Genomic DNA, 27087 nt, shown 5'->3' on the forward strand with positions numbered 1-27087 from the left:
ATATTTAGACTTATTAAACGGGTGGTGGGGGGTTTAACTTCACAGGGATTGGTGTCTCCTGGGAAAACTGACTTCTAACCGTGACAGGTGTTTCCCAGATGTGAAGAGTTGTAGTGTTAAGACAGTAGAAGGTTTGAAGGAAAACAGAAGACATGAAAGCAACTGAGAGCATTAGAAAAAACAATGAGGCAGAGTATGGGGGATTTAGTGAGATAACGACAAAAAGAAGGAAAGGATTATGAGTATCGTGTACAGTGATGAAAGAGAGAACTGAAAGCAAAGGCAGAATAGAAAAGATGACACATCGAGGTTAGAATAGGGGCAAGTAAATTGCAAATATTTTCTAATATGCAAACTTGTGCATTCCTTGTACATGATTTATATGAACATTTAGAGCTTAGGAAAAGATAAGTAAAGATGATTTGGGATTTGTCAAGAAAAGTTAAACTTTTATATAACCAAAATGAAAACTATACTACTATAATATACTAGTACAGTTTCTTCAACAAAGAGCGTACCATAAAGTTCTGCCCACTCTTTCTTCAAATAATAACAGATGAGTGAATGTTTGTTTGTGTGCAGCACATGGTGATCCTTGACCACTTCTGAGACACTATGGCACCACCTGCTGTACAGAATGAAAAACTGCATACATGCCCACTATTCTATAAATAACCTGTTTAGCTTGGTTGGGACTATACTGAAATTTAGGGAAAAAATGACCCTCCCATCTCCGTTCTACACTACACTAGTTTTTCACATTTCATTTGAACGTGATCTCACATATGGTGGGTTATCTTGCCTAGGAGGCGCATCCGTGATTCCCTTCCTACCACATATGGTCCTGGTTGTGGACGCATACATACACACACATACACAAACCCACATGCATATAATGGGAACGTCAAAGGTGATTATAGCGTCAGGATGAAAACAGCTTGTTCTGCTTTACCATGATGTCACTAACGTCACTCTCCTTTTCCCACTCTTTTGAGGTCAATAGCACACACACACACACACACACACACACACACACACACACACACACACACACACACACACACACACACACACAGTGTCTCACTGGGAGTCACTGTCAGGTTTATCCGCTCCCTACAGTGGCCCAGCCTATCCCACAACCCCCAGGGGCTGTAACCTGTGATCCAGGAGAATTGTACTCTGGATAACGCTGTTTTCATAACCGCTCCCAGTCCTCGGTCCACAAACACACAGAACCACATAACATATGTACCACATTACACACTCATTTACTCACTCATGCACCCGGTACACACATACACAAACTCACCAAATTGTAACTCAAAACTTCAATTTAAAATGACTGTTTTACTAAGTTGGCCTTTAAAATCTCCTCATGTTACATCCAGAATTTAAACTGTTCCTCAGAATTGCAATAATAGTAGGCAAATACACACACACACACATACACACACACGCACACAAACTGACCACCTGATACCCGTACATACCAATATTCAGTCTAGGCAGTAAAGCTGTCTGAGCAGACAAATGTTCAGAAATACCATTCAAACAGTGGATTATGTAATAGATCAGTGTGCACGTGTCCAAGAAGTATCATGAAGTTATTTTCGAAACTTTTCATCATCATTCCCAATAGTTTCAGCTCAACAGCAGTGCAAGCTGGGGCTAACGATTATTTTAAGTCGATGACTACACATTGTTAGTCACTGCTGTTTCACTTCCATCATCAGTACTACACCTGTTTTCTCATGACATTCTCCTCAGAGATGAGACAAAACACGGGTGAGCTGTTTCACAAACAGCCCACAGAAAACGGGGAATTCATCACAACAATGCAACACACTGGCAAAGTAGCTCCCTCACTTTGTCCTTGAGGTTGTTTTCAAGGCGCTGTGAACATTTGATATTTATTTGAAAATCCACACTCATACACATGCATACACAGGCTGGAATTGAAGCTATTTTAAGGGCATTGAAACTGTTTTATTTTTGGATCAAACAAATAAAACACAGCTCGTATCAATTTCGGAGGACAGGACCTATTGCTGCCAACATAGTTTTAGTATAAATTATTTGTTCTGTATTCATTACTCTTCTTAATTTCTTTCTTCCTCAGACACATAGACTTGAACACAAACACACCTATTCCCCGTACAGTAAATAGGCGCCAACAGATGCACATTTTTATACACTCACTGTTGTGGGAATCAAGTCTGAGACTCTAAGGTCTCGGGACAATATATTAAATCAAAGTATTATTTGTTTCCAGTGGTTTCCTCTTATGTAACTTTTCCAGCAGTCAGCAGTCTTATGGGTCCAGCTACAGTATGTCCTGAAAAGAGTGCATGGGAGGAGAGCAGACAGACACCTGTTTATTAGTATGATAGCATCGCCTCAGCATTCCTTCACCACTCCCATAACGTCCTTTCAGCCTCATCTGCCTCAATAGATCAGCATGAGTAAGAAGACAAACTTAGATAAGAAATCCAGACAATGGATGCCGACAGTGAATATTTTAAGATAACAGGAGATGAGATAAAATTTGTCACAGCAGCAAAACAACAATAAAGAACAGATATGAATAACAGATACTTCTAAAAAGTTAAAAGGACACTATATTTATTGTGAGCATAAGCATGAAAAAACAAAGATAAATGGCACTATATACACCAACATAAATAGTATCTATAAAGAAAATAAAGACAAAGTGATGAGACTGAAATCCAAAAATTGCACCTAAACAAATTGGACTTGAGGGAATGGTATTTTGGGTTGGTTATAGTGTTGTGTCTGCAGTTAGCAATGGTAGCAGCAAAAATGATTACTGTTGTTTCCATGTTTGTTATCTATCATGTTTGTGTTTTGTACCATGTTCGATCTTCCTTATAACTAGTTCATGTTGATGATACAAAAACAGGGTCTTTAAAAGGGAAACATTTTCAAATTCTGACAAACTTGGGAGGTGCCCATTTAGTCATTGTCAACTGTTCTGTGACTCACATAAAATAAGCTGATGAACTAATTTCTACATTTTACTTTAAACATGAATAAGCCCCACATTGCATCACTCGAGACAAAGCATGTTGTTGAACAAAAATGACCACTTGACACATATCCTTCATCTGCTATGATAAAAGAAATGACAGAGTGAAGTAGAATAGTGTGCTGTTTTAGTCATGTTCAAGTTGTGTCTTCATACCTTTACTGGAAGAAGCCAACAGTTTGCCAAAGTCATCAGAAAAAAGCAGTCATAGCCAAATAGCTAAGGTCATCTTTCAGTGTGTGAGAAAAATAAGATGTTTACACTTAGTTATGAGATTGTCATGAATTCACATCAGCGAGTCTTTTCCACTTCCAAGGTATACAATCTTTCAGTAAGTGATCAGGTTGGTCTCACTTTCATCTTGATATCAAAATTGTGTTTTGATTGGTTTGTACTCTTTCTTTTTGGCATCATTTCAATGAAAACGAAATGATGACCTTATGACTGACTAAGATACTGTAGAATTCTGAGTCATCTAAAAAAATCCAGTTAAAGAGATGACTGAAAGATTGAGTCATTTCTGGTCCGAAAAGATATTGAATGACTTTCAGATATTGAATGAATACAGTAAAGGGCGTAAAAATAAAGTTATGTAAACTTAATGTTTTTTTACACAACTATGAGGAGTTACACTCATCTGGTTTGAATAATGACCCACCCCAACCCACCACCCATCAGCTCTTCTTTATGGTCATCTCCCCACCCCCTGCCTGAGTCAACCTCCAGATGTCCGACACAACCTTTCAACATTCCAATTACTAGTCTACTAACTGCTCTTACAAATATACACACATACATTGTAGGTCACTCACATGCACACACACACATATATGCACACATGGAAGTTCAGTGATGTGCCAGAGGGGAGCAGGTGGCCAGGAACAACACGCTGTATTTGACCAAAAGTCTGTCAGAGGCCACAGCCTGAAGTGCTCAAACTCCATTCATCCAAATAGACAGATGATTCACAGTATCAATGTACTGTGGTGTGTTTGAATTGTGTCTTTGTTGCTGTAAATTGTCTCTCATTTATCTCAATAACCCATACATATTGATTTTAATTCGCATTTCATTCTGATTATTCTTCACTATATTGCTACTTTAAGAACTATTTTTTCATATTAACAAAGTTTCAAATGAGAAAATGTGTAATGTGAGAGACACCACTTATTTATATAGTGAGTTCCAGCTTAACTTTGTTGCTCTGAGTAAGTAATAAATGTTCATTTGGTATAGCACCTTTCACAGAGCAACGTCACAAAGTACTGTAAAACAGTAAATTGTAATACCATAAAATAATACCATAAAACATACAAACAATAAGACATAAAAATATGCTCCAAAATCCCACTGTTGTACACCACGTGCTCAGCACCAAACTGTAAACAGACACAGCTAGCGACTAACTCATGAACATAGTGGAGCACTTAGCAGCTAATGAACCAGATCTTTCTGGACACCTAAAACAGAGCTAAAAGTGACTGAATACCGGACTTACAGTCATTAGGTGCTCAGAAACACAGTTGAAATGGATGATAATGGTGTTTCATAACTGCTTCAGGGGGAGCCAGTGGTATAGGCCACATAGGCCTGTTTTTTTGTTGTTTGTTTCCTTACTGGCCGCTTTTGGAAATATGCTCTTGTTCTCCCTCCGTGACCTTTTCCTCCCTCTCTTTTTCCTCATTGACTTGCATGAGTTTTCATCTGGCTTGATTTTCAAAGATTTAATGGTTAGTCAATTTTTGGCCATCAAATGTCCTGTGCTACCTCAGACAATGCTACCAAACATTCACTGAATGGTGCCTTGACTCCCATCTAGATTTATTCAGGCTTCAATGTAAAATCTTACCTAGGGCATCAACATATTCAGGGCCCTGAACTCCTGGATGTGTAAATTATTGTTTGCTAATAAACATATCAACTTAAAAAGTGACAGTATGTATATCAGGATTGCATTTACCACCTGTTTCCGCTGCCCCTGGGTGTTATGAATGTAATTAGCACTATTTTTCATAACTTATTTAGCCTCATTAATATAATGAAATTATTGGATGCATATTGTTTTTCATTACAATTGTTTGTCATTTTTCTTCAGGCGGTACAGTTATAATAGTATAGTAATAATATATTAGCTGCTAAAATAGCCCAGTGCCTAAAGGTTTTACAGTGTTGGTCAAGCTAGGTTCAGTTCATCTAGAGTTCAATAAACAGTCTTTTTTCTTTTTTTGTGTGTTTTGCATCAATTTCCTCATAAGCATAACGTGCTTGTTGTTTTAGTCAGTTTGTCCATAACATTACTTAAGACCCTGTATATGCAGATTGTACCATTGTTCAAGAGGATGAGCAGGGGCAGGTTTTTGTTCTGTCAAAACCACCTCTCTAAACCACCAAAAACCAGTTTAGTCTAGATTGGATTCCGGCTAGCTTACTCAGTCATTCTTCCAGGGAAGATTTTCTTATTCAAAGACAAGAGGGCCTTCCCAGCAGTGTGAGTGAACAGAAGGAGGTCAGCTAAAATAGAAAGTACATGCTGTGAGCCCCCATTCTCAAATGAACACATCTGTTAGCATAACTATTCTAAAGGCAGAACACACCCCTGCCCTTCTGGTCTTAATCACAGTCTCATACAAATGTGCACATTCAAAGACTTATACAGAGAGAGACATGAACAGCATCCCAGTCTCTCCAGACAGCATTTTGACACTGGATAGATCATACTAAGATCTTACTAGACTACGATTATGAGGGAAAAACATGTAGTTCCAAAATAAAAATGGAGTACTTTATTAGCCCATAGCTGCTACTGATATCAGTTTCTGACCTCACTATATATCATCGATTAATACTTAGCTAATTAAGTTCATATAAATCTCATTTGGATTCATTTTGAACTTAAACAATGTGTAAACAAATGTTATTCATGATATTTTTGTGATGGAGAGATTACTGTTAAGTTTGTGACAGAACATATTACCTTACCTATTACCTTTTGTATACTTCTTGTAGTTTTAAAAATAAATTGGAAAAATTATAGAAAGCATTTACCTGCTGTATTACATACTACAGTTTTCCAAATAAAAGGGTGAACTGAAAACAAGAATAAAAATCTACAACCATATTAACAGATATGTGAGGCTGCAGGTAAGCCCAGCTGTCCTTTGAACTAAATGCTAATGCCAGTCTACTAACATGCTCACAACAACAGTGCTAGTATAGAAGGTACAGTATAATGCCTACCATGTTTTCTGTTTTAGTGTGTTAGCACTAAACACAAAGTACAACTGAGGCTGATGGGAAAATCATCAGTTTGGCAGGTATTTGATCATGACCCAAAGTACTGGACATATTGAGGGTGCCTGTACCAAATTTCAGTACTTTGTCCAGTAACTGAGATGTTATTTCACTAAAAACCACACATTTCAACCTCATACACAACATATTTCAGTCTGGACCAAATTGGTGGACTAACCAACTGTCACATGTATCTCCATACACAAACACCACACAGGTACAGAATCTTTCCCTACTGCTCCTCTCTCAGTGGGATAAAGCACATGAAAGGAGGACCAAACACCTCCTTCTGTCCTCCACCAGTTGTCCAAATCCTGTCAGAGGCAGAGATGAAGTGCTCTTTCTCTCCATATTTAACTTCAAAGTCTGGATTCAATAACTCCACAGATCTTCAAAAACACTCTAAGCACCCCCTGAACAGACACACACATACACATAAAACTCATACATGTAGGGTACAGCCAGGCATGGATATTCAAACAGAGACACACCCTCAAAAAAACACATAGTTGCCTAACAGACCAATACAAATGCACACAGTAAGAAATAAATGAGGAACACAGACCTATATTTGAAGCATGTTACAGCATTTGTACGCATATATAACACCAAATTTCACCAATTGGAATGAATACATTTCATTCTGTTCTGGTTATTGTCTCTCCTAAATTGGAAACTCACATCTGTAGGTTATTTAAATAAGTTATACTTCTGTAGGATAATGATAAGAGTTTGCTTTTCATGTCTCTTTCAGATACACACAGTAGGCATGGTGGTGTCAAAAAGCTCTGCTGTGTCTTCTGTGACTGTTCACAGGGATTTATGCCTGTGCTTTGACAGTTTTTAGCTTTTAATAAATGTCATCTGTTTATGTTATATCAACCTTTGTTTCATACATACGTACCCTCTACAATAACCCTAACCCATAGGGATTTCTAACCATCTGACAGTTAATTTACCATGGACTTAATACCAATAAAATACTACTATTAATAATGTGATAATGCAGTTACATGTGGGATTGATAGGAAACAGCAGGGCAGCTCTGTTGTTCCTCTTAACACACACACACACACACACACACACTCACACACACACACACACACACACACACACACACACACACACACACACACAGTGCAGTTAAACACATACAGTTTCAATAAAAGCGCACAGCTCACACAAATGCTTTGATCTCATCTTTCTCTCCATCTCATGCTGTTTTGAGACATAGGTCCTGCAGTTACATAATGGCCCTTTACACTTGGCCCTACCCCATTATTGACATATGTAGCCTATGTGTGTGTTTGGAATCGTGTTTTCCCTGGCTTACAGGAGAAGCCCTCTAGTCTGTAACTCTATCAAATCTCTAATCATTCCAAACTGTTTCTTCCCCTCCAAACATCAGCCAGGAATCCAGCCGCTTCTCCGTCTGGATAAACAAGTTTGGAGCACTGTGGAATGGCCCATAAAAACTCCACCAATCCTCTCAACAATCCTTACTTCAATCTCCCGCACCGAGCCTTTAAAGAGTTCAGCCAATCCCAGTAAAACACTCTCGGAGGAAAGAGGCACTGGTTGTTTCTTCGCTATGGCCATGGAAGGGGTCTTAATGGGTTCTGGAGTCTGCAGGGACTGCAGAGTGAATCCATGTGCCTTAGTCATTGGGGTGGATGGGAGAGCAAGAGAAGGTGTATATAATTTGGGGAGCGCTATGGATGCCAGCCTTACTCCAAAACGTAATTGCAGATGCTTTTATGTGCGCTTTTATGCTCCTTGTGGTTTTACTTCTTCATTCTGAAGGCTGAGACAAGGTGGCTTTTTTTTTTAAATGGGGCACTCTGATTATTGAGACAATCCCTTCTAAATAAAAGAACTGTGTCAATAATGTGTCATTGGGCTCACTGATACCATAGCATACACACAACTGTCTGAACTACATTCATTGCTATTGTTTTGACTTGTACACGAGTAACCACAAGCAACCACAAACAAAGGAGCAATGTGGTGTGATTGATGTGGTGTCAAAGCTATGCAGTAGTAGATGTTTAAGAACAGACCTCAGCTATCAAGTGTGATGCTTCACTGCCATCTACTGTGCAGTTGTGTTAAGACAACATTTTTTCTGTGGTGGAGAATAGTTCAAATCATGAAAACTGTGCACAGTGGGGTCTGAATTTAGTAAAGTAGTGGTACAAGTTACACTTGTGGTGTGATGGGTACATATAATGTGGTTGATAGAGTTAAATGCACTGCAACTTAAGAAAACACAAGCAAGTGGACAAACACAAACAAATAGACGAAAGTACATGAATTTTCATCGTTAATTTTCAGCTTTTTGTTGTGATGATACCTACACAGACAACATAAAAGACACCATATAGTACAGTAAAGACACACTACTGTTTTGACAAAGTATGCAGCGCACAAGGAGTGCTGGCACTTAACTTTTGATATTACTGATTTTAGATTTAGATTTCAGAATTTTTGCCAAACACGACATGAAATATCACACAAATAGACCCATAAGGCAGTTGTTCTGTCTTAGAGATTTCCACACTGTGTTGTTTTCAATGGGAACTATTCTCATCAGTTTACTAATTTGGCAGTTACACCTGACTTTTTGCATTATGGTCACGCCAACTTTGTGTCATAATGAGAAAGCTAGTAGGACAAAAAACATATAGCAGAGCCAGGCAGTACACTTCTGTTCAGTGTTAGTCTGCTATTTTACTAAATTAAACTCATGTTAAAATTAGGGCTTATCTGAAAAATGTTTTGTTGTTATATGATTGGTTTGTTATTATACTGACAAAAAGAAGATTGCCTAGAGACACTGTAGCCTAAAGCAAGCATTATAACACGTGTTATGTGGGATGATTTCATATTGTTCTGTGGAATTGTGGAATTGGTGTCAGATTAGATCATTGTCAGCTAAGTGTTTTCCTCAGTTTGATGTCTTAATCCTGAAAAAGTAAGTCAAAACTGGATGAACTCTTCCCAACATAAAGATCCCAAGATGGTCAATGTAACTTGAGTGACTTGTACTATGCACAGCAGTATTTCTGACACTTAAGAATGCTGTGTAGCAAGTGCAACAATCTTAATTACTGTGACTTAGAATAACACATAACACACACATAACTGAAATGCTTTAAATTTCTCAATACTGACTATAGTGACAGACCTACTAAAGGTAAGCCTACTGTATACATATGAGTGGATCTCACTGGCCCATTTGAGCAGGATACATTTGAACATGTCTAGAATTTCACACTGGCTGATGACAAACACAAGGAGTATTAATTTCCAGAATCCTGCAAATGAACAGACTGGAAATTCAATGCTCCATTAATGCCAGAACATTACCACAAGAGGTCAGTGATATCCTCATTTACAGGCTGCCTGAATAATATTCCCTTCTTCATTAACATCCATTTGCACCAATTCATGCAACTTCTACGTGTAATTTTTATTGATGCGTATTTCAGTGGGAGTTCCTTGGTGTCAGTGACAATTTCTTCTAGCATGAAGAGAAAAGAAAACAGGAGAGGTTGTTCTTGTGCCCAGTAACATTTGAAAGAACTTTATTTTGCCTACATAATAAAAACAGGGACAGTTGTGATTCTAAAGATAACAGCCATACACTAGATAAAACAGAGGAGAAGAGCCAACGTCCCTTTACAATGCATCTTTATGCTCCAGAAGAAGTTCAATGTCAGATTTCTCCTGGTAAACTTAGAAAAAGACACCTGTGCCAAGCTGGAGAAGTTCCCTCATGTCCCTTCCCCAGAAAACATCAGGAACATACAGTAGTACAAGACTGAGTAATCCTACAGTCCCCATTTTAACATAATAAAGTGTACCCGTGGTCTAAACATAAAAATAAATCATTGTTCCTTGCAGTCGAGAAGAAATATACAATATCTGATGAGAGGTGCCAGAAATGAATATGAATAAAAAACAAAACATTATTATCAGAATTGGCTTCTGAGACCAAAGAATCAAAATGAAAACAATAATAATGATAATCATTTTTAATGTCCTGACTGCTGACACCATTAAAGTAACATATCTAATACTCAATTTAGTTTTCCATTTTCAGCATGTGAAGCTAACAGGGCCATCTCCCCAACAACGTAAACATTTTCTGAGAGGGAATTAGAGGAAACGCCCCACCTCCCTCCACATGGTCTCCACACGAGGGACTGAGATGGCTAAAAGATAGAGGATCACTGACAAGACATGTGGAAGTGGCTCATGCTACATATCAGATGCTAGAGTAGTTAATACTTGGAGGGAACTGAGGGTAAGAAAGGGCTCCATTGTTCTGACCTTATAGACATGTAACAGGGTACACATATGGCTTAAGGAAGACTGCTGTCTTCTGTTGGGGCTGTGGATATGGAGGGAAACCCTGTTTAGCAGAGAAACTTCATACCATTAGTATTAAATTGCACCATTTCCGATATTCAGAAATGAAAACTAAGGATTGGTGTACTTTTGGAAATCCAGCCAAGTATTTAAGGAGACTGTACTAGAGACACAATCTTAATTTTCACAGGCACAATGGCATGTTTACAACCAAATTACTGACAGAGCACACTGCTACGATCCTTGTTGGCTCACTAGACAAACAAGCTGAACAGGTGTAGAGCTTTGTTACTACCCCAAAACACCAGTGCCTGAAATCTGCACAAGACAGATTATGTTTTCAACTCTTTAGGCCCATTTCCCTTTCTGACCTAATCTAACGTGTACTTATTCAGATAAAAACATGGAACAAGAAGTGAAAAAAAAGGTCCACACTACAACAGGGTACTACTTTAATGTCTTGGCAAAAGTAAAGAATACTTTAGGTGGACTGAAGACTAACTATGTAACAGAATGCCTGCCGTTGTACAAAAAGACAACTTGACAGCTGAGTTGAATATCTTCTAATGGCAACATTACAATAAGTGCCTTTACATGCACTTCAGTAACTGGATTCTTGTTTTTTTGCAGTAACCTGATGTCATAACATCATGTAAACACTTTCCTTACCTGCCGTAAGGGATTGAGGGATTTCAGCTGGAGAAATCTGATTTCTTGACTATGTACTGTATACACTTAATTGGTTTTCTAACAAGAGCACAAGCATACAAACAAGACTTCAAATAGGAAAGTTATTGCTGTGCAGAAGACGAAAAGATTATATAACTCTAAGTGCATCTTGGCAGCCAAAATTAAACATTTTCCACAGCTGAACAGCAGGTTATATGTACATTTTTAACACAAGCCCTCTTCAAAGACCGGCTTCTTTACATGAGACTGGGCTCCCACTACATCAGTCCAAATGCGCAGATTAGAAAAATAAACAAAACCCAAAAAATTCAGGCTGCAGCTCTTCAAATACATTGCTACACTATTCCACTCAGTTTAAATTTACAGTAGGAGGTAGGGGGATAACCGATCAGCTGCATGTAAATGCAGGTTGAACAGTAGCCATGTGAAAGGACTAGTGTATAGGATTTAGAGGCATCTAGCATTGAACAGCTGGAACCAACTGTATACCCATCCCTTTATCCCCTCCCTTCCAAGCTTGAAAGAGAACCTACAGTGGCCATGAAATTAACAAAAAAAATGAAAGATCCTCTAGAGCCAGTGTTTGTCCATTCTGTGCAACAGCAGAAACATGGCACTGAAACATGGCAGCCTATGTGGAAGAGGAATTGCTCCCTATGTAGATAGAAAAGGGCTTATCTAAAGTAAAGAAAAACAAAACCGTTCTTACTTTCAGGTGATTATACACAAATGAACACATACTTGAGAATATTATATTCCATTTCTGTTAATAGTTCCCCCTAAGTCTTACACATTGGTCCTTTAATGAAGTTAAATTAATTTAATTTCTATTACCATATTTTCCCTCCACTCCCGCACCTACAACCCAAAATGTAAGACCAACAGCAACTCTTATCTATCCTGTTTTTGGGTACCAACGTCAGCTACCAAGAGACTTGGTTTACCCACAGCACAACTACCACCTACATTTGACTGCATTATTCTGCATATTATCTTTAGCATTGGGATGATGCAAAATTTGTTTTGAATAGTTTAATTGTTGAAATTAAGCTTCAAGAGTGTTTTCAGCTAATATTAATCTATTCAGTATTTTGTTCTCTCAAAATAATTTTCTATACATTTGTCAGCTCATAAAAAGGCCTCAAGTGACAAGGAAAAAGTTTTATAGCATAGAAGAGAAAATTAACCCACCTTAGCCCCCTTGTCCAAACCTGTTCTGTTCACAATGGCAGGCAGAGACAAGAGAGTTCCCTGCAGATCTAGCTTTTCTGCTAGATCTGCATTTAACATGCAGAGGTTTTCGTCATTCTCATAAATTCATGGATGGTGAGTTATGTATATATGGCATTTTTAAGTGTGCATGTTAATGCAAATGAGTTAACTGTCAAAAGCAGAAAGTAATATTTCAGCCATCAATGAAGTTACTGTCATTAGGTTCTCTGAATTAGAGCAGAGTAGAGCTAGTGGAGCTAAAATCATATTAAGGGGGAGTTTAAGTTGAAGGTAAAGCAGAACATCTCAATAGTAAATGATCATTTGTTCACAGCCAACTGAAGAAGTGCACATTCCATTCAGGTAAACTGGTCAATATGAATGATTACTGAAGTAATTTAAAAAAAAAAAAAAGCATATTACCCATGCTGTAAGAGGAATGTTATGGATTGCTTGAATATTGGCACCCATTGCAAAGTTAAGCTGTGATGGTTAAAGGTGGAGAACTTCATTGATTGAAGAGAACACCAGTAAGCCCTGAGCCTGAGCTACAGCTGCAGAATCTGACCCAGTCCAGTTTCCAGATTTCAGTTGACCAGCAGGGAAACTGGTGGAGAAGTGGGGTGAAGGCCAGTAAGCTTTGGTGAAGCCTCAAAACCATTACAGAAGATAGGAGTGTGAGGTCTCCAGCGTTGTCATGGACTTTTGGTCAAGAACTCAAGGCCTTGGTGGCAACTACATGCTCTTCAGCCACAGCTCGCATCACAGTAACCTGAAAAAGATACGAGAAAAATCAGATATGGGACCAGTTGCATTAAAGCTGTCCCCAATATTCCAACCGCTGACTTGTTAAGTTTATCTAGCCAAAAGATTTTCCTCCAGTTAATCATCATCATTAAGGTCTTACATGTAACACTTACTTCAACTAACTTAAAATGGAAAAAGTCCAATGACAGATTTTCAGAATAAAATGTTTTCAATACTGCCCATATTTAATACTTCAATAAGAAAATAAGAGAAAAGGCTATGCACTGTCTGCATTGTATGCAATCAAATACATAAAAAATAATCTAACAGAACTATACATTATTCATAGCAAGCACAAAACTAGGAACACAAAATTATCTTAGATCAGTTTGATCATTGTGTATCGTCAGGGACAGTCTAGGACACGCTCAATGTTGAAATAAATATTTGAACATAGCAAATTCCTAGATATTTATGATATGAAACAGATTAAAGAAAACACATTAAATAATAAAAAGTTTTTTTTCAGTTGTTTCATTTCAGTCACAACCAGCTAGGAGATTTTCATCCTCAGGCCACAGAAACTCACCATAAATGATTCTCCATCACTGAACTTCTTCTCAATGTCTTTTCCCACATCACCTGTAGGCACTCTAAGATCTTCTCTGGTTTGCCCATTGTCATCAATCAGGGTCAAGAAACCCTCAGTGACATCAATTACCTAAATATGCAATTGGGCAAAGAATACAGAGAATTTTTGAATGATTGAATTTTGGCTACTTGACAGCCACTACCAGTACAAAGGTTTAATTTTTATAGTGTCATAGCCGTAATAATAGCGGAATATTAATGTGCATGTAAACATAGTCACTCTCTCAGAAGAAGCTTGTAATCAGGAAAGAAGACACTGCTTATTGGCTAATTCAAAACCTGTTCAACCAGTTCAAAACCTGTACATTCTTTCACAGCTACTAAAGAGACAGCTAACTTTATGAGTGACACGCCGATTTAACAACTGAAAAAGCTTCTCTTTTTTTTCACATCACTTTTACATTAGGTTCAGATACACATTATGGGAAATGGATTCACTTGGGCTCAAGTTTCTAAAACTGCAGGGGCACTCAATACTGCCCAGGAAAACCATTACTGGCTTCAAGTACTCATTTGTTTCAACTGACATAACACCCAGTATTCATTGTAAATGCTGCCCCAGGTTTTACTAAGAGTTCCAACACGGATGACTCACATCGAAGTCTTTCCTTGTGACATTTGGAACGTCCATATTATGTGTAGAAGGGCAGATATCTTCAAACTTCTTCTGGGTAAAGATGTCAATTCCAGTCAGGTGAACCTGGAAAAACACAGTTACTGATTACATCTTGCCTCAAGGCCAAGTAAGAATTGGGCGTTACTTTTTAACACTGGAAAATGTCAGACCAAATCACAAAAAATGCCTAAAGCTCAGCATTCCCCAAAAAAAATACATGAGGACGTTTTTACCTTGGCATGCCCATGCTTGCCAGTTTTGGAAGTAGTCATTTCAACGATCTTACAAGGACGTCCCTTCAGCATGACGTAGCCATTCTTCCTCAGTGCAGAGCACTGCATGGGGTAAGTTGTAGAGGCCCCAGAGTCTGCAGTGGTGAAATCATCATCTGCCATGATGGGATACGGGCTGTGCTGTGTCACACAGATGAGCAAAAGAAAACAAGAAAATGTGACTGATAGTAGCATCACTTAGAAGGATGCTTGGTATTAAGAACCAATACACTGCGTAGAAATTAGCACATTTCCAGGAATAAATCAGACTTCTGGTGTGAGATGGTGAGCACATATTAACATTAATGAAATAATAACAAAATGAAGACAGGCTCCCCAACAGCTGTCAGAAACAGAGTGGTGCTAGTACTACTTTAAAGAGCAATGACACATTAGTCGACCTAAAACTGCATCTTTCCCCGCTAATGATGATACACTTTCACTATAATAACGCACATTTCTGGCGATCCAATTTTAAAATTCATTAGTCATGCTTGTGTACAAACAATTATCCAGGGGATAGCAAAACTGGCGTTTCTAATATGTCGGATTTGACGGCGGATTGTGCTAATTAGTACCATCTCTGGGTAAAATCACTAGCGAGTCATACAGTACATGTTACTTAGTTTGTTTGCCTCCAGAAAGATGTGCACAATGGCTCAATGTAGCGTTACAGTGGCTTTGCAGCTAGCAGTCAGGTTAGAAAGCTAGCAGACACCATTACATTAACCAGCCTTGTTACGTGGCAGCTGGACCAGATGCACCTCACACGGTGACTTAAAAACAGGTAGGTGGCCTCAAGTTCCCACCTGGTGAACTGTCTGTCATCGTTAGCGAAGTTAGCTCGACGCACACACCCACTGACGCTGACTGACGACGCTGTTGCTAATGTTAGCCGGAGTGCTGTGCTAACTTGTGTGTGTCTCACTTCGCAGTAACTGATTAGCTTAAAAACGCGACGAAAAGCCTCCGTATTTGGTACGGCGTCAGCACACGACAAAACCAAGTTAACTAAGACATGGTCAAAAATGTTACCTATAAGCACCCACGTTTAGCTTACCTTGTGTCTTGCTTAAACTGAAAAAGAAAAGTCACTTCGCAAGTTCGCATGCGTAAAAGCTTTTGTACTGCAGGAGGAGAGAGCGCAGGTGTGGGCTCCGGTGACGCAGAGTGGTGAAAGGTAGGGCTGGAGATGTCTGTATGGGACGTCCCATGCGCACCTGGTCATTAATTGTACTCTTAAATCTTGTTATCAGTGAAATAGTGTTGTTTAGACTGATTAAAAACACATTTAAGGCAGGCAGGATTAATTACTCTAATAGTTAAACGCAGTAGAGGAAAAGTAGAAATATTGGAGCCCAATACTCCCATTTCAAGTAAAAGTCCTGAATTCCAAATGTTATTTAAGTAAAGTACATACTTATTATCAGCTAAATGTACTTATTATGCAGATTTGGCTTCTTTTGTTTCATAGTACAAATAGCACTGCATCATATTATATAAGTGTAGCATGTAGGTTTTTTAATCATCATCATCATCATCATCATCATCATCATCATACATTTTATAGCACCTTTTTACTACAGCTGAAAGTGCTTCTTTTTTTTAAAGAAGAAACGAGCACTCAATTTAAACAACAGTTAGAATATTAAAATATGTTGTTTTAGTTTTTAAAAAAAACTACAGTGTATAAGTGTCAAACAAAATACTCAAGTAAAGCACAAGTTCCTCAAAAGTACAATACTTGAAAATGCACTTGGTTACATTCCACGACTGGTTTAAGGTGTGCATATTCATAATAGTCTTGGTGCAGTTTCAGACAGGAATTGAGAAGCTGTGGACAATATATCGACCATTTATTCAGTACTGAGTCACTATTTCTTAGAATTTGGTTAAATTACTTGAATTATATTTATCATGGATATATAGTACATGATGTTATACAGTCTGGTTAGGTTAAGATTATATTAATAAATAAAAACAATAACAAAAAATAACAATATATATATAGGCTAATATGTACCAAAGATTTATGGTGGTTATAAGTATGTATGTCAAACATATCATTAAGCAAAAACAAAGAAATGAAAACACTACATCTCCACAGCTTTCACCTGCCTGTTACTTTACCTTGCACAAATCTATAATGGCTAATAGATTTAAGATTAGCCTTTTGTAATATCACAAAACCTGTCCACCATCTTGCATTTATGAGAAAAATTATTTGGATTTCAAACTGGTATTTTCATTATCTGTTTGCCCATTTTTTTTAAAAAGTTATAAAATGTGGGCAAAAGTTTTACTTTGTATAAAAAGAAACAGACAAGCATTTCTTTCTCAAAGTTCCCTTTTTATATATTCCATCACATTACAAAACAGCTGTGCCAAAAATGCAAATGGAACAGTGATTAATAATGGTAGGATATCTACTAAATTGCATTGTAATGATGTAAAATACTGTATGTCAAGTGTTGTGAGTTTCCTGTGTGTGTTAGTTGATGGCTGTTGCAGAGTGTACTGGGAGGACCTGACACAGCCATATTGTAATTTGTTTTCAGTAAGTAATGTTGTTTTTCTGGAGGCTGCATGTCTTTGGTTACATAGACCTGTTTGGAAACACTGTAAACTTCCTCTGGTGTCAATTAAAGTTTTGTCACCACCTGTTTGGTATCTGCTCTCCCTGATTGTGGATTGGGCACATTACACACATATCATTATTCCAAGCAGAGTTTGCCTGGAAGGGATCTTTAATGATTATACAGTATTTCAAGACAGAAAATGGTCATTTTACAGAAAAATAATATCAGGATGAGGTACCCAAATGTCACAAATGACCCTTATTGAAAGTAATATTTCAATGATATCACTTTATGTTTCTGTGAATATGAACACTGTTTAATTTCTTGGCTCACTGATAACAATATTATCTATTGATTTATTGACCAGCAGGATAAAATACTACAATAAAATATATTATGATGGCAGAGAATACAATGCCATCAGAACCCACCCCTTATTTCTATTTGAAATGTAAACAATACTCCATATAAGATTAAGAGGCTGCAGCCACACTAGCGATTTTGTGAGGTGGTCTAGGCTTAGATGTTAAACATGGGCTGAGATGTTATACCTGCAGTGAGGAACTTTTGTCTCCCCTTCTGGCAATGAGGATAAATAGTTAGAAGTTATCAGGCTTACTGGTTGACATAAAATGTATAATTCCCAGTGTGCCAACACAGGACAGTGGCCACAGACGCCAGATTTAAAAATGTGTATACTGTGAAATACAGATAGATTTATCTGGCGGCAATGGGCTTAATCAACATTGTGTGAACTGTTTTGCAAAAGGCTTGAATGTTCATTGATATGTTCACAGTGACAATGTTAATAGAGGGAAAACAAGGGGAGAACATGAATGCAAAAATCAACATTGCCACCCATAGAGCCACACAGCTAGAGTGGCTATTAATGGAAACATGATGTTGTTTTTTTATATATTCTATCCTTAATTCACCAAGTAATTCCTGTAATACTAAAAAAACAAACATACATAAACATAGAAACAAACACCACATTGAATGATGTGTATACCCATGCACACATACAAACACAAACAGACTACACAAACACACAACTCTTGTCTCAAGCATCTGAGGATGTTTTGAGCTGCTGCAGTTCAGTTTCATCTTTGGGGCTCTGTGCCTTTTTAGTTTTTTGTCCCTTCTTGAAGACCTCAGCAATCTCCTCAAAGGTTTTACCCTTGGTCTCAGGGACCCGGAGATAAGTAAACACAGTGAAGCCGAAAAGCATCACAGCAAACAGGATGAACACATAACTGCCCAACCATGTCTGAAAAATGAAAAGTAAAAAAGGCAAGTCAGTGGAGTGTTTCTGATTTTGTGTGAAATGCAAAGGCACATGTCAATCCACATGCAAACTGTGTTGAACAAGCTAACAGTTCATGTTATGTCTTCTGCTTACCTGTATATATGGAAATGTCATGCCTATGATGAAGTTGCTGGTCCAGTTGCAGCAGCCAGCAAGAGCGATGGCTGCTGGTCGAGGTCCTTGGCTGAACAGTTCGGCTACTATGAACCATGGAATAGGACCAGGACCAATTTCAAAGAAACTCACAAAAAGGAAGACACCCGACAGACTGACATAGGTCATCCATGAGTAGGAATCCTGGAGGAAAGAGTACATCAAGATAAGTGGTTTCCTCTCTCTTGCTGTAAAACTATGAAATGCAGATCTCACTACACAGTAAATGTAGAATTAGTTTGTTTTCAAACTTGTATTAAAAAAGTTGTATCATCTGTATCAAGCCCCTTTTAATAATCTTTTCCACCACAGCACAGACAAGCAGTTCTAAAACTGCTTGTCTTTTTTTAGATTTATTTTTTATCTGAAAAATGAAATAAAATGTGTTTCTGCGGTCAAGAATGACCTTTAATGCTCAAAGGATGAAAAAACATAGAATTGTGATACATGATGACAACTGAACTAACTTTATGAAAACTGAGAAAATCTTCAGGAAATAACTTGTAAGTGCCTTCAGCTTTTGTTTTGATTTCTGACAAACTATTCATCCCATTGTCAAGAATTTTTAAAATCGCTGCACAGATGTTTTAGTGTGAGCAACACAATGTTGGGCACATACATAATTATTGGCTAGGAGAATTGACTTCCTGACATATTTAGTCTTAGTGAAGTTGCTAGGCAACCAGTGGAGACTGCAGGAAGTCACTGCTCCCGGCAAAGAAACGTAAAACATGAGATCTCCTATTACACTGCAATGTGCTGAGCTTACACATTGGTTTTGGTACGGATTGATTAATAAGATATAACTTGTTAGGTACGTGTTGTCATATTTGGTTACTTTTGGACACAGCCAAGCTAGCAGATTTCCACTGTTTCCAGTCTTTATGCTAAGCTAAAAACACCAGTGGCTGGCTGCAGTTTCATTTTAAAGAGCCAGTGCAAGAGTAGAATCAATCTTCTCTAGTAAGAAAAGTAAAAAAGTATATTTCCCAAAATGTTAAATGATTCCATTACGATGCTGACAGACTAAAGCTCTGAAGCCTAATTGGACAAACCTGAAATTTGAGGCCCACTGTCATGGCAATGGCACAGCAGCACATCCCTCCCAGGCCAACCAGGGTAAGAGTACGCCTACCAGCTTTATCCACTAGTGCAACCTGGAACAAAGAGTAAATTGTCTGTTTGTGTGTTTTTAAAAGAATGTGTGAAGAAAAATAAGACCTGCACATACTGTACATGGCTATGTGTGTAAGTTTCTGTGTGCTTTACATCTGCATGTAGCTACTCACAGACACCATAGTGAAGATGGTGTTGATGACCCCCACTCCTATGGTGGCATAGACTGGTTGTCCAACACCAGCCAGTTCGAAGATAGATGTAGAGTAATAAAATATCTTAAAGACAAAACAAATATAACTTTTCCACGTTAATTAGAATCTCCAGTAATTATAAGAAATAGTTTGAGTGACATATAAGTAAATACACTAATACAATAGAGTAATACACATTTTAGGTAGAGAGAAGGTAAAGAGGCAGAGTGATGTATTTCTGAAGTTACTGTTAATGTGTTTATATGCTTATGACAATAAAACCACAAATGTCATTTTATAGCAGATTTTAAATAAATGTTGCACTCACAGCATTGATGCCAGACAACTGTTGGGAGAGGTGCATCATGAGCGCAACAAACAGCTGCTGCCTGTACACAGAGGAGCCAATCTGGGAGAGAATTACAAAACAGTAAAATATTGTCACTACATTTGTGTTATGAAGCACACAAGTAGAATGCATACATTTTTGTTTAACTTCTGACCAGGTGTAGTGTATTTCTTGTCCTATTTTTTTCTGTTTTAAACAATTACACTAGCTAGCTTTACAACTAGAGAATACATGCTGTTTCCAACAACATTATGTTTGTTTAACTGTGAAACAAGTGTTTTAATATGTTTACCGATTGGTGAAATTCCTGTTTTGGTTTCATAGAGGAATTGTTGGATAGAGAGGACCTCATCTGTAGCCTTTTTACAGTCGGTTACAATACAAAGCATATTTCTCATTAACTCAGTATCTCTAAAACTGAAAAAATGACCATGTTATATATTAACATTAACTATCAGAGAGTCAAGACATCCTGACATTGTCAGTGTACTTTGGTTGCTAATTAATTTGGACAGGAGGAGGAATGTTATATGTCAGCACTATTATAATTATTGTGGATGAGTGTTCTGATTGCACATAATGTTAACTAAAGTATTCCAACTCCAAACCCATAGTTCTCATAAACATGTTGCTGAAGAAGTAAAATTCATAGAATATAAGCAGACCATATTTCTTTATAGAGACCCACCAAAGAAAGGATAGAGACTCTGGGCTCCTTGTCTGCCTGCTCTTTCTCTTTCCTCATCTCCTCCAGATCAGAAGTTGGATCATATGCCCCCTTTAGCCGATGTAGACCTGGAACAAAACACAGTGGAGGAGTCTAGCTATATAATGACTTATTTGCAGTAAAAACAACAAAAACAACAATGTAAAAAATGTACTAGTACTAAATTACTAGTACAATCCTTATTATCTGCAAATATCATGCATAGCTTTTATACTGTATGTCTATTTCTGAGTGAGTTCTGAGAGAGATAGATGACAGAGACAAAGGATTACTGTGTATAATTCTTACTTGTTCGAGCTTCTTGTTCTTTGCCCAATACAATATAAAGGTAGCGTGGACTCTCGGGGCACAGAGGCAGCATAAGGGATTGTAACAAAGCCGGAGCTCCAGACAGACCAAGCAAGATGGGCCACATAGTATCATTACCAAGTATGAAGTCCAGACCTAGTACCTACACTCACATCCACAGACAAACACACATATTGATGGTTTAGGTTACATGTTTAGTGTCATCCAGAGGAGATGCAGCTGCAGTGTGACTAAATGAGTGCACCTCACCTGGCTGAGTAGGATGCCAATTACAATAGCCAGTTGGTGTAATGTCCCCAAAGCTCCTCTGTAAGCCTTCGGTGCAATCTCTCCAATGTACATCGGCACTAGCCCAGATGACAACCCTGACACACAACACACATTATGAGCTAATTGACCTAAAACAAAAATGAAGTGCCATGGTTCCATGTGTAATTTGGGAGCACTTTATAATTTTCTCTTAAATATGAAACACTTAACTCTCAATATGATCCTAAAGTAGAAAATTCAAATCAAAGTTCAAACTTACCAATACGTGAATGTGCAGTGTAATGTGTATTTATCATTATGAATATTGGTTTTATATTGTATTAGTTTGAATAGCAGTATAAATGAAAAGGCTTAACATTTGCTTTACTGTACCACAGTAAAATCCCATAACAGCACGGCCTGCAATGACCATGAAATGAGGTTTCCACATCCGGCTAAGACCCATCAGAAGTCCAGCAGCTACAGCCAGAAAGTTGACCATTAACATGCCCTTTACCCTGCAACAGAAAGTGATAGATGGTGATACAGAGAGAGACAGATCAGTCATAAGGGTGTGCATACAGTACCATAGCATTATTCCATATTGATCCTGGTTTAACTTCAACTTTTAAATTATTTCCTGGCTAATGTTTAGCCCTTGTTTTCACTCAGGTACTGTTTTTTTTCCAACTTCAATTCTTTCTCTATGTTTCCTTATAATGTTATACTGTCTCTCTCACCTGCCTTTCAGGTCTCCCACAAATCCCACCAGGAAGGAGGATAACATGCCACCAATGGAAAAGATTGCCACCGACAATGACCAATACATGACCACAGAAGGATGTGCACCCGCCTCTGAGCTAGTGCTGTTTTCTGACAGCGCAGCAGCCTTCTCTGACCACACCCCCAATGATAGTCCATAATGCTTCTGAATGACCTAAGACATGGAAATTTGTTCATCAGCACAAAAGCATGGCTGCTGACTGAGAGACGCAGACCAAAAGGCAGCCACAAAACAATAAATTATTCTTTAAAACATGCTGTGACAGTTATGACATAGGTCTTACACTGAATTGAATACATTTTTGTCAGTTGAAACAAAATAAATATCAGAGGCCAACTGGAAAGTGGAAAGTGCTGCTTAAACACTGTTACTCCAGTACTGTGACACTACTGGAACTCTTTAAGTGACACACATTCATCAACAGTGTCATGTGACTGGTTTTGGGCTGTGTGTTCCCCAACAACCAATTGCTGTAATTTAAGAATATCTATATGTTAACATCTTGTTTTGAAGAAAATCCCTGCCATGCCTTCACAACTGGTGTCCTCTGTGTGGACACCATTGTATGAACACATTTGAGTTAGTAATAACCTTTATTTATAAAGCAGAACACATTTAAAATGCAAAGAGAATAAAACAAACCATAAAAAGCCACAAAAGCCATGAAACTAATCAGATTATAAAAACTAAAATATAATTAAATAATTGACTGTAATTTAACAGACAAGACAGAGTTTGCAGCCCTGATCTCCTCTTGCAAGTCGTTCTTAAGTCTACCCCTGGCTGTAAAGGCTCTGTCCCCTTTGTGCATCAATTTTAGATATAAAAACAATAGGGTCCTTGCCTTTCGGCTCCGTCCCTAACAAGAAATAATGCATCCAATGATCCGATGGGAGTGGTAATGGACATAGGGCATAAGTAATCTGATAGATAACTTGGAACAAGGCTTATCTGGGTTTTGTAAACATTCAATAAAACCTTAAAATCTCTTCTTAAAGCAACAGGTAGCCAATGTAGGGAAGCCAAGTTCAGTGACATGTGATGATGTTTCCTAGACCGAGTTAAAATCCTGGCAGCAGAACTATGGATGAGCTAGATTTTTGACTGGTGCCAGAGAGCAAGGAATTCCAGTAGTCCAATCGACTGGTTATGAAAGCATGAATGACATTTTTCAGATTTTTGGCAGAAAGAAATGGTTTAACCCTTAAAATCTTTAAAAGCACGATTGAACCACTGAATTAACATGTTTATCTAGGCTAAAACTTTGATCAAAATTGACATCAAGATTTCTGCAATGCTGAGTTATTGAATGAGTTATTGACAACAGGCCGACATTAACTTCTTTTTAGCATACTGTGGTAGCTCCACTACACAGTGCCATATGTATTCCATATAGGTCCAATGAAGGCAGATCTAACCACATGCTGGTCTGTATAGGGAAGAGGAGGAACTGAACAAGTGGATGTTCTCATCACGTGTCTTTTGACAGGGAATGAACTGAAATGCTGCAGACACCTTCGCTCAGAGAAACATCAGCATTTAGTGCATTCTAATATTGTTTGTCCTACCCCAACAAGACGTTTGGTGGAAACGGATTCAAAGTAGCTTGCAGAATTTCAGATGAAACAGTTCTTGGTTAGGGTTAGAGTTAGGGTCTCATGATGGTGAGAAAAGGTTGGTCTGTTGCTTGATCTTTCAGATTGTTCTTATGCTGTCGCTACACTGCAGAAAAGTAATTACATTTATCCTACAGCGATCATGGCCATAGGATGGAGTAAACTTATCCTGACCAGCTAAACATGTCAGCATGCTGAGGCAATTAGATGGCCGAGAAGGAGAGTAAAGGCTTTGTTAAATTACCTGTTGAGGTGCATTGATGACACCCAGACTGTAGCCATACTGCAGGGAGCCCAGAGCTGCTGTGAACACAGCCACAGCCAGTGTCCCTGTTAGCTGCTGCAGGAGTAAAAGGTCAACAATGTGATAAGAAGCGCGCATGAATGCATGAACTTACAAACCAACACACAACTTAACATGAACGTCCACAGAAGAACGTAAGTAATTCAAACAGCTGTATTCACATAGTACACAGAGTCACAAATAAATACAAATGCAGAAAACAGCTTTGTCTACTCCATTGATAGATGTATTAGTACTTTAAGGCAATCATAAGTATGCCTTTGTACATTACTTACAATGGTTACATAGTAATGCTTTTCAATGAAAAATGTATGTACTCATCATTTGAATGGAGATCTCTCTGTGGAAGGCAATTTATGATTTATGATGAAAATGTCTTTTGAAAACTGACAAAAGTGCAAAGGACAGATGAGTCACCGTTGGATAAAAACCCAAACCATGTTCTCATTTAAAACTACTAATTTCTTCAGGTCAGCTGCTTGCAAATATTGCTTGCATGATTTAAAATAAAGAGAAAGAATAAATAACTATTTCATGAAAAAATATGAGTAAAGAATGTATTTGTCAAGAATTGCTTTACCTTTCCCGACTCCATGACAAGTCCAGAGTGTCAACCAGTCCTCAGCCAAGAAGATACTGTAGGTAATGATCAGTGAATGCTGCAGTATCACGCAGTGTGCACTCACTAATCGACCAACACATGCATGCACACGTGTGCACGGACACACACACATCTACACTACTGACAGAACAATTACACATGAATGAAGCTGTGGCCTAATATTCATATATATATATATATATACAAACACATTACTTTTATGGGATGGGGGTGGGGGGATTTAATGATAATCACTTTGACAAAAAGTCTGAAATCTAATTTGGAAAACACTGGGTTCAGGATTGTATAAGTGGTGTTACATGATGGCACACTGTGGATGTTGATATTCTGTATATTACAATCAATAATAGAATGCAAAATTACCACCAAATAGCAAAAACAAGCACCTGTTGTTGCTCAGATGCAACCCTGTTCTTTGATAGTAATACTGACATCTGGGCACCACTCTGTATCTCTCCCTCTCTCACGCACATGACACACACACTATTGCAGTTAATGATACACTTAGGGGCGGGCAAAGTCTAAGGGGTCTAAGCCGAAGCTGATACAAAGTGCACACTTGCAAAACAGGCATCCATGAAAAAACACGACTCCAGAAGGACAGCATAATGCTCTAGTTTCATTTATTTCTCTCTTACAGCATCTCTTTTACAAAACAAATAAATCCCAAAACAGGACATTAGTAATGCTCTTTCAAAAATAAAGAAAACAGGAAATAAACTGAATAAAGAATACAGTGGTTTTGTCTTTGAAAGGAGAGTCCTCAGTGTAATGACCATCAGCATTTCCAATGGGAAGAGTGAGTTTCATAATGGACAAACATAGTATTAATGCCCCATTCACACTTGCTCATTAATCATACACACAAATGCATGCACACACACCCACACAAACACACCCACACACACACACCCACACACCCACACACACATAGGGAAGACAGTGGTTTCTTCAGCTCGGCTCTTTATTGCTAAAATGTTAGCCTGCTCCCCCTAACAGAGATCAGTGAACCTAACTTACAGCTGCACAGGAACAACTACTCAATGCAAGTGTAAAAAGTCCTTTAAAATATACCAGAAACCTGTTTAACTGAAACACTTGATTCAGGTGATGATTATGTCATTGGGGAACGTGTATTCTTTTGTGTCATCTCAACTTGGTCAACCATAGGCCAACACTGCTACAGTATATCCAACAAAAAAAGACTAATCTGCATTATATTGCTCTCCAACATGGATGAGTATGCATTAACTAGTCCACCCTCAATAGTGTTATAAATAGAATACAGTATGTATTAATGATTTAGAATGAAATTGTAAGGTTGTATCATGTTCAGTTACTCCTTTCAAAGAATAAATCAAGTCTCAGCTTCGTTAATGCACATCTCCATTAGGAAAGGCAAATAACATCAACTATGTGTTAAAAGTTAGATCATAACACAAAGAAAACAGTGTAAAGTGAGCCTGTAGGCAATAGAAATTTGAATTATAATGTAAGTGATAAACTTTTGGCCTCTGTTTTAGTTTTGCTTACATCATGCTAGGCACCGTTCAAACAGTTAGGAGCCAAAATCAGAAGAACCAATCACACAGGAGCATGACTCAAAGAGGACACCACAGCTTTCAACAATGAGTGCATTCACATGCACACAGTATTCGGGGTACCGGCTCATATCCTGTTCAGGTCAAATTCAGGTTGAGGCGTTAATATGGTTCTTCATGTCACTTTGTTTACAAATAGCCATATAATTTTGAATATTTCTGTGTCAAAGGAAAGAGAAAAAATACTCAAAAAATCAACCTCTAATATTACCTATTTCAAAATGCATGGTGTTTAGATACACCAACTCATAAACGTCATACCAAGAAGATACTATC

The 27087-nt window shown here is 38.0% G+C and overlaps 2 protein-coding genes across 4 annotated transcripts; both read right to left on the reverse strand.

Annotated features, from left to right (window-relative positions):
• Positions 1-12395: 12395 nt before the first annotated feature.
• Positions 12396-16038, reverse strand: LOC128374845 (eukaryotic translation initiation factor 5A-1-like). Of its 2 annotated transcripts, none has more exons than XM_053335066.1 (5): positions 15960-16038; positions 14861-15040; positions 14607-14711; positions 13950-14081; positions 12396-13385 (listed from the first exon to the last, which is right to left on the reverse strand). In XM_053335066.1, the coding sequence occupies exons 2-5, from the start codon at positions 15020-15022 to the stop codon at positions 13323-13325; spliced, it is 462 nt and encodes a 153-aa protein (XP_053191041.1). In that variant the 5' UTR covers positions 15023-15040; positions 15960-16038; the 3' UTR covers positions 12396-13322. The 2 variants fall into 2 exon arrangements, with proteins under 2 accessions (XP_053191041.1, XP_053191040.1); XM_053335065.1 differs by lacking the exon at positions 15960-16038 and adding an exon at positions 15522-15737.
• A 698-nt stretch (positions 16039-16736) lies between these two features.
• slc2a2 (solute carrier family 2 member 2) lies at positions 16737-25309 on the reverse strand. Of its 2 annotated transcripts, XM_053335059.1 has the most exons (12): positions 25169-25309; positions 24529-24624; positions 22625-22821; positions 22278-22402; positions 21885-22000; positions 21615-21777; positions 21288-21394; positions 20579-20659; positions 20230-20334; positions 19996-20097; positions 18881-19084; positions 16737-18748 (listed from the first exon to the last, which is right to left on the reverse strand). In XM_053335059.1, the coding sequence occupies exons 1-12, from the start codon at positions 25181-25183 to the stop codon at positions 18542-18544; spliced, it is 1518 nt and encodes a 505-aa protein (XP_053191034.1). In that variant the 5' UTR covers positions 25184-25309; the 3' UTR covers positions 16737-18541. The 2 variants fall into 2 exon arrangements, with proteins under 2 accessions (XP_053191034.1, XP_053191035.1); XM_053335060.1 differs by lacking the exons at positions 22625-22821; positions 24529-24624; positions 25169-25309 and having other exon boundaries at positions 22262-22386.
• Positions 25310-27087: the final 1778 nt, after the last annotated feature.

The sequence above is a fragment of the Scomber japonicus genome, chromosome 16, assembly GCF_027409825.1.
Source record: "Scomber japonicus isolate fScoJap1 chromosome 16, fScoJap1.pri, whole genome shotgun sequence".
NCBI classification, from domain to species: Eukaryota; Metazoa; Chordata; class Actinopteri; order Scombriformes; family Scombridae; genus Scomber; species Scomber japonicus.

Coding starts and splice junctions, on each gene's coding strand:
- LOC128374845 (XM_053335066.1), bottom strand. CDS start 15,022: ATGGCAGATGATGATTTCACCACTGCAGACTCTGGGGCCTCTACAACT. Junction 14,712..14,860: donor GCAAGCATGGGCATGCCAAG/GTAAAAACGTCC, acceptor GTGTTTTTCCAG/GTTCACCTGACTGGAATTGA. Junction 13,386..13,949: donor GTGATGGAGAATCATTTATG/GTGAGTTTCTGT, acceptor TATCTTTTTCAG/GTTACTGTGATGCGAGCTGT.
- slc2a2 (XM_053335059.1), bottom strand. Junction 22,403..22,624: donor GTGGGAGACCTGAAAGGCAG/GTGAGAGAGACA, acceptor TTTCTGTTGCAG/GGTAAAGGGCATGTTAATGG. Junction 21,395..21,614: donor AGAACAAGAAGCTCGAACAA/GTAAGAATTATA, acceptor GTTTTGTTCCAG/GTCTACATCGGCTAAAGGGG.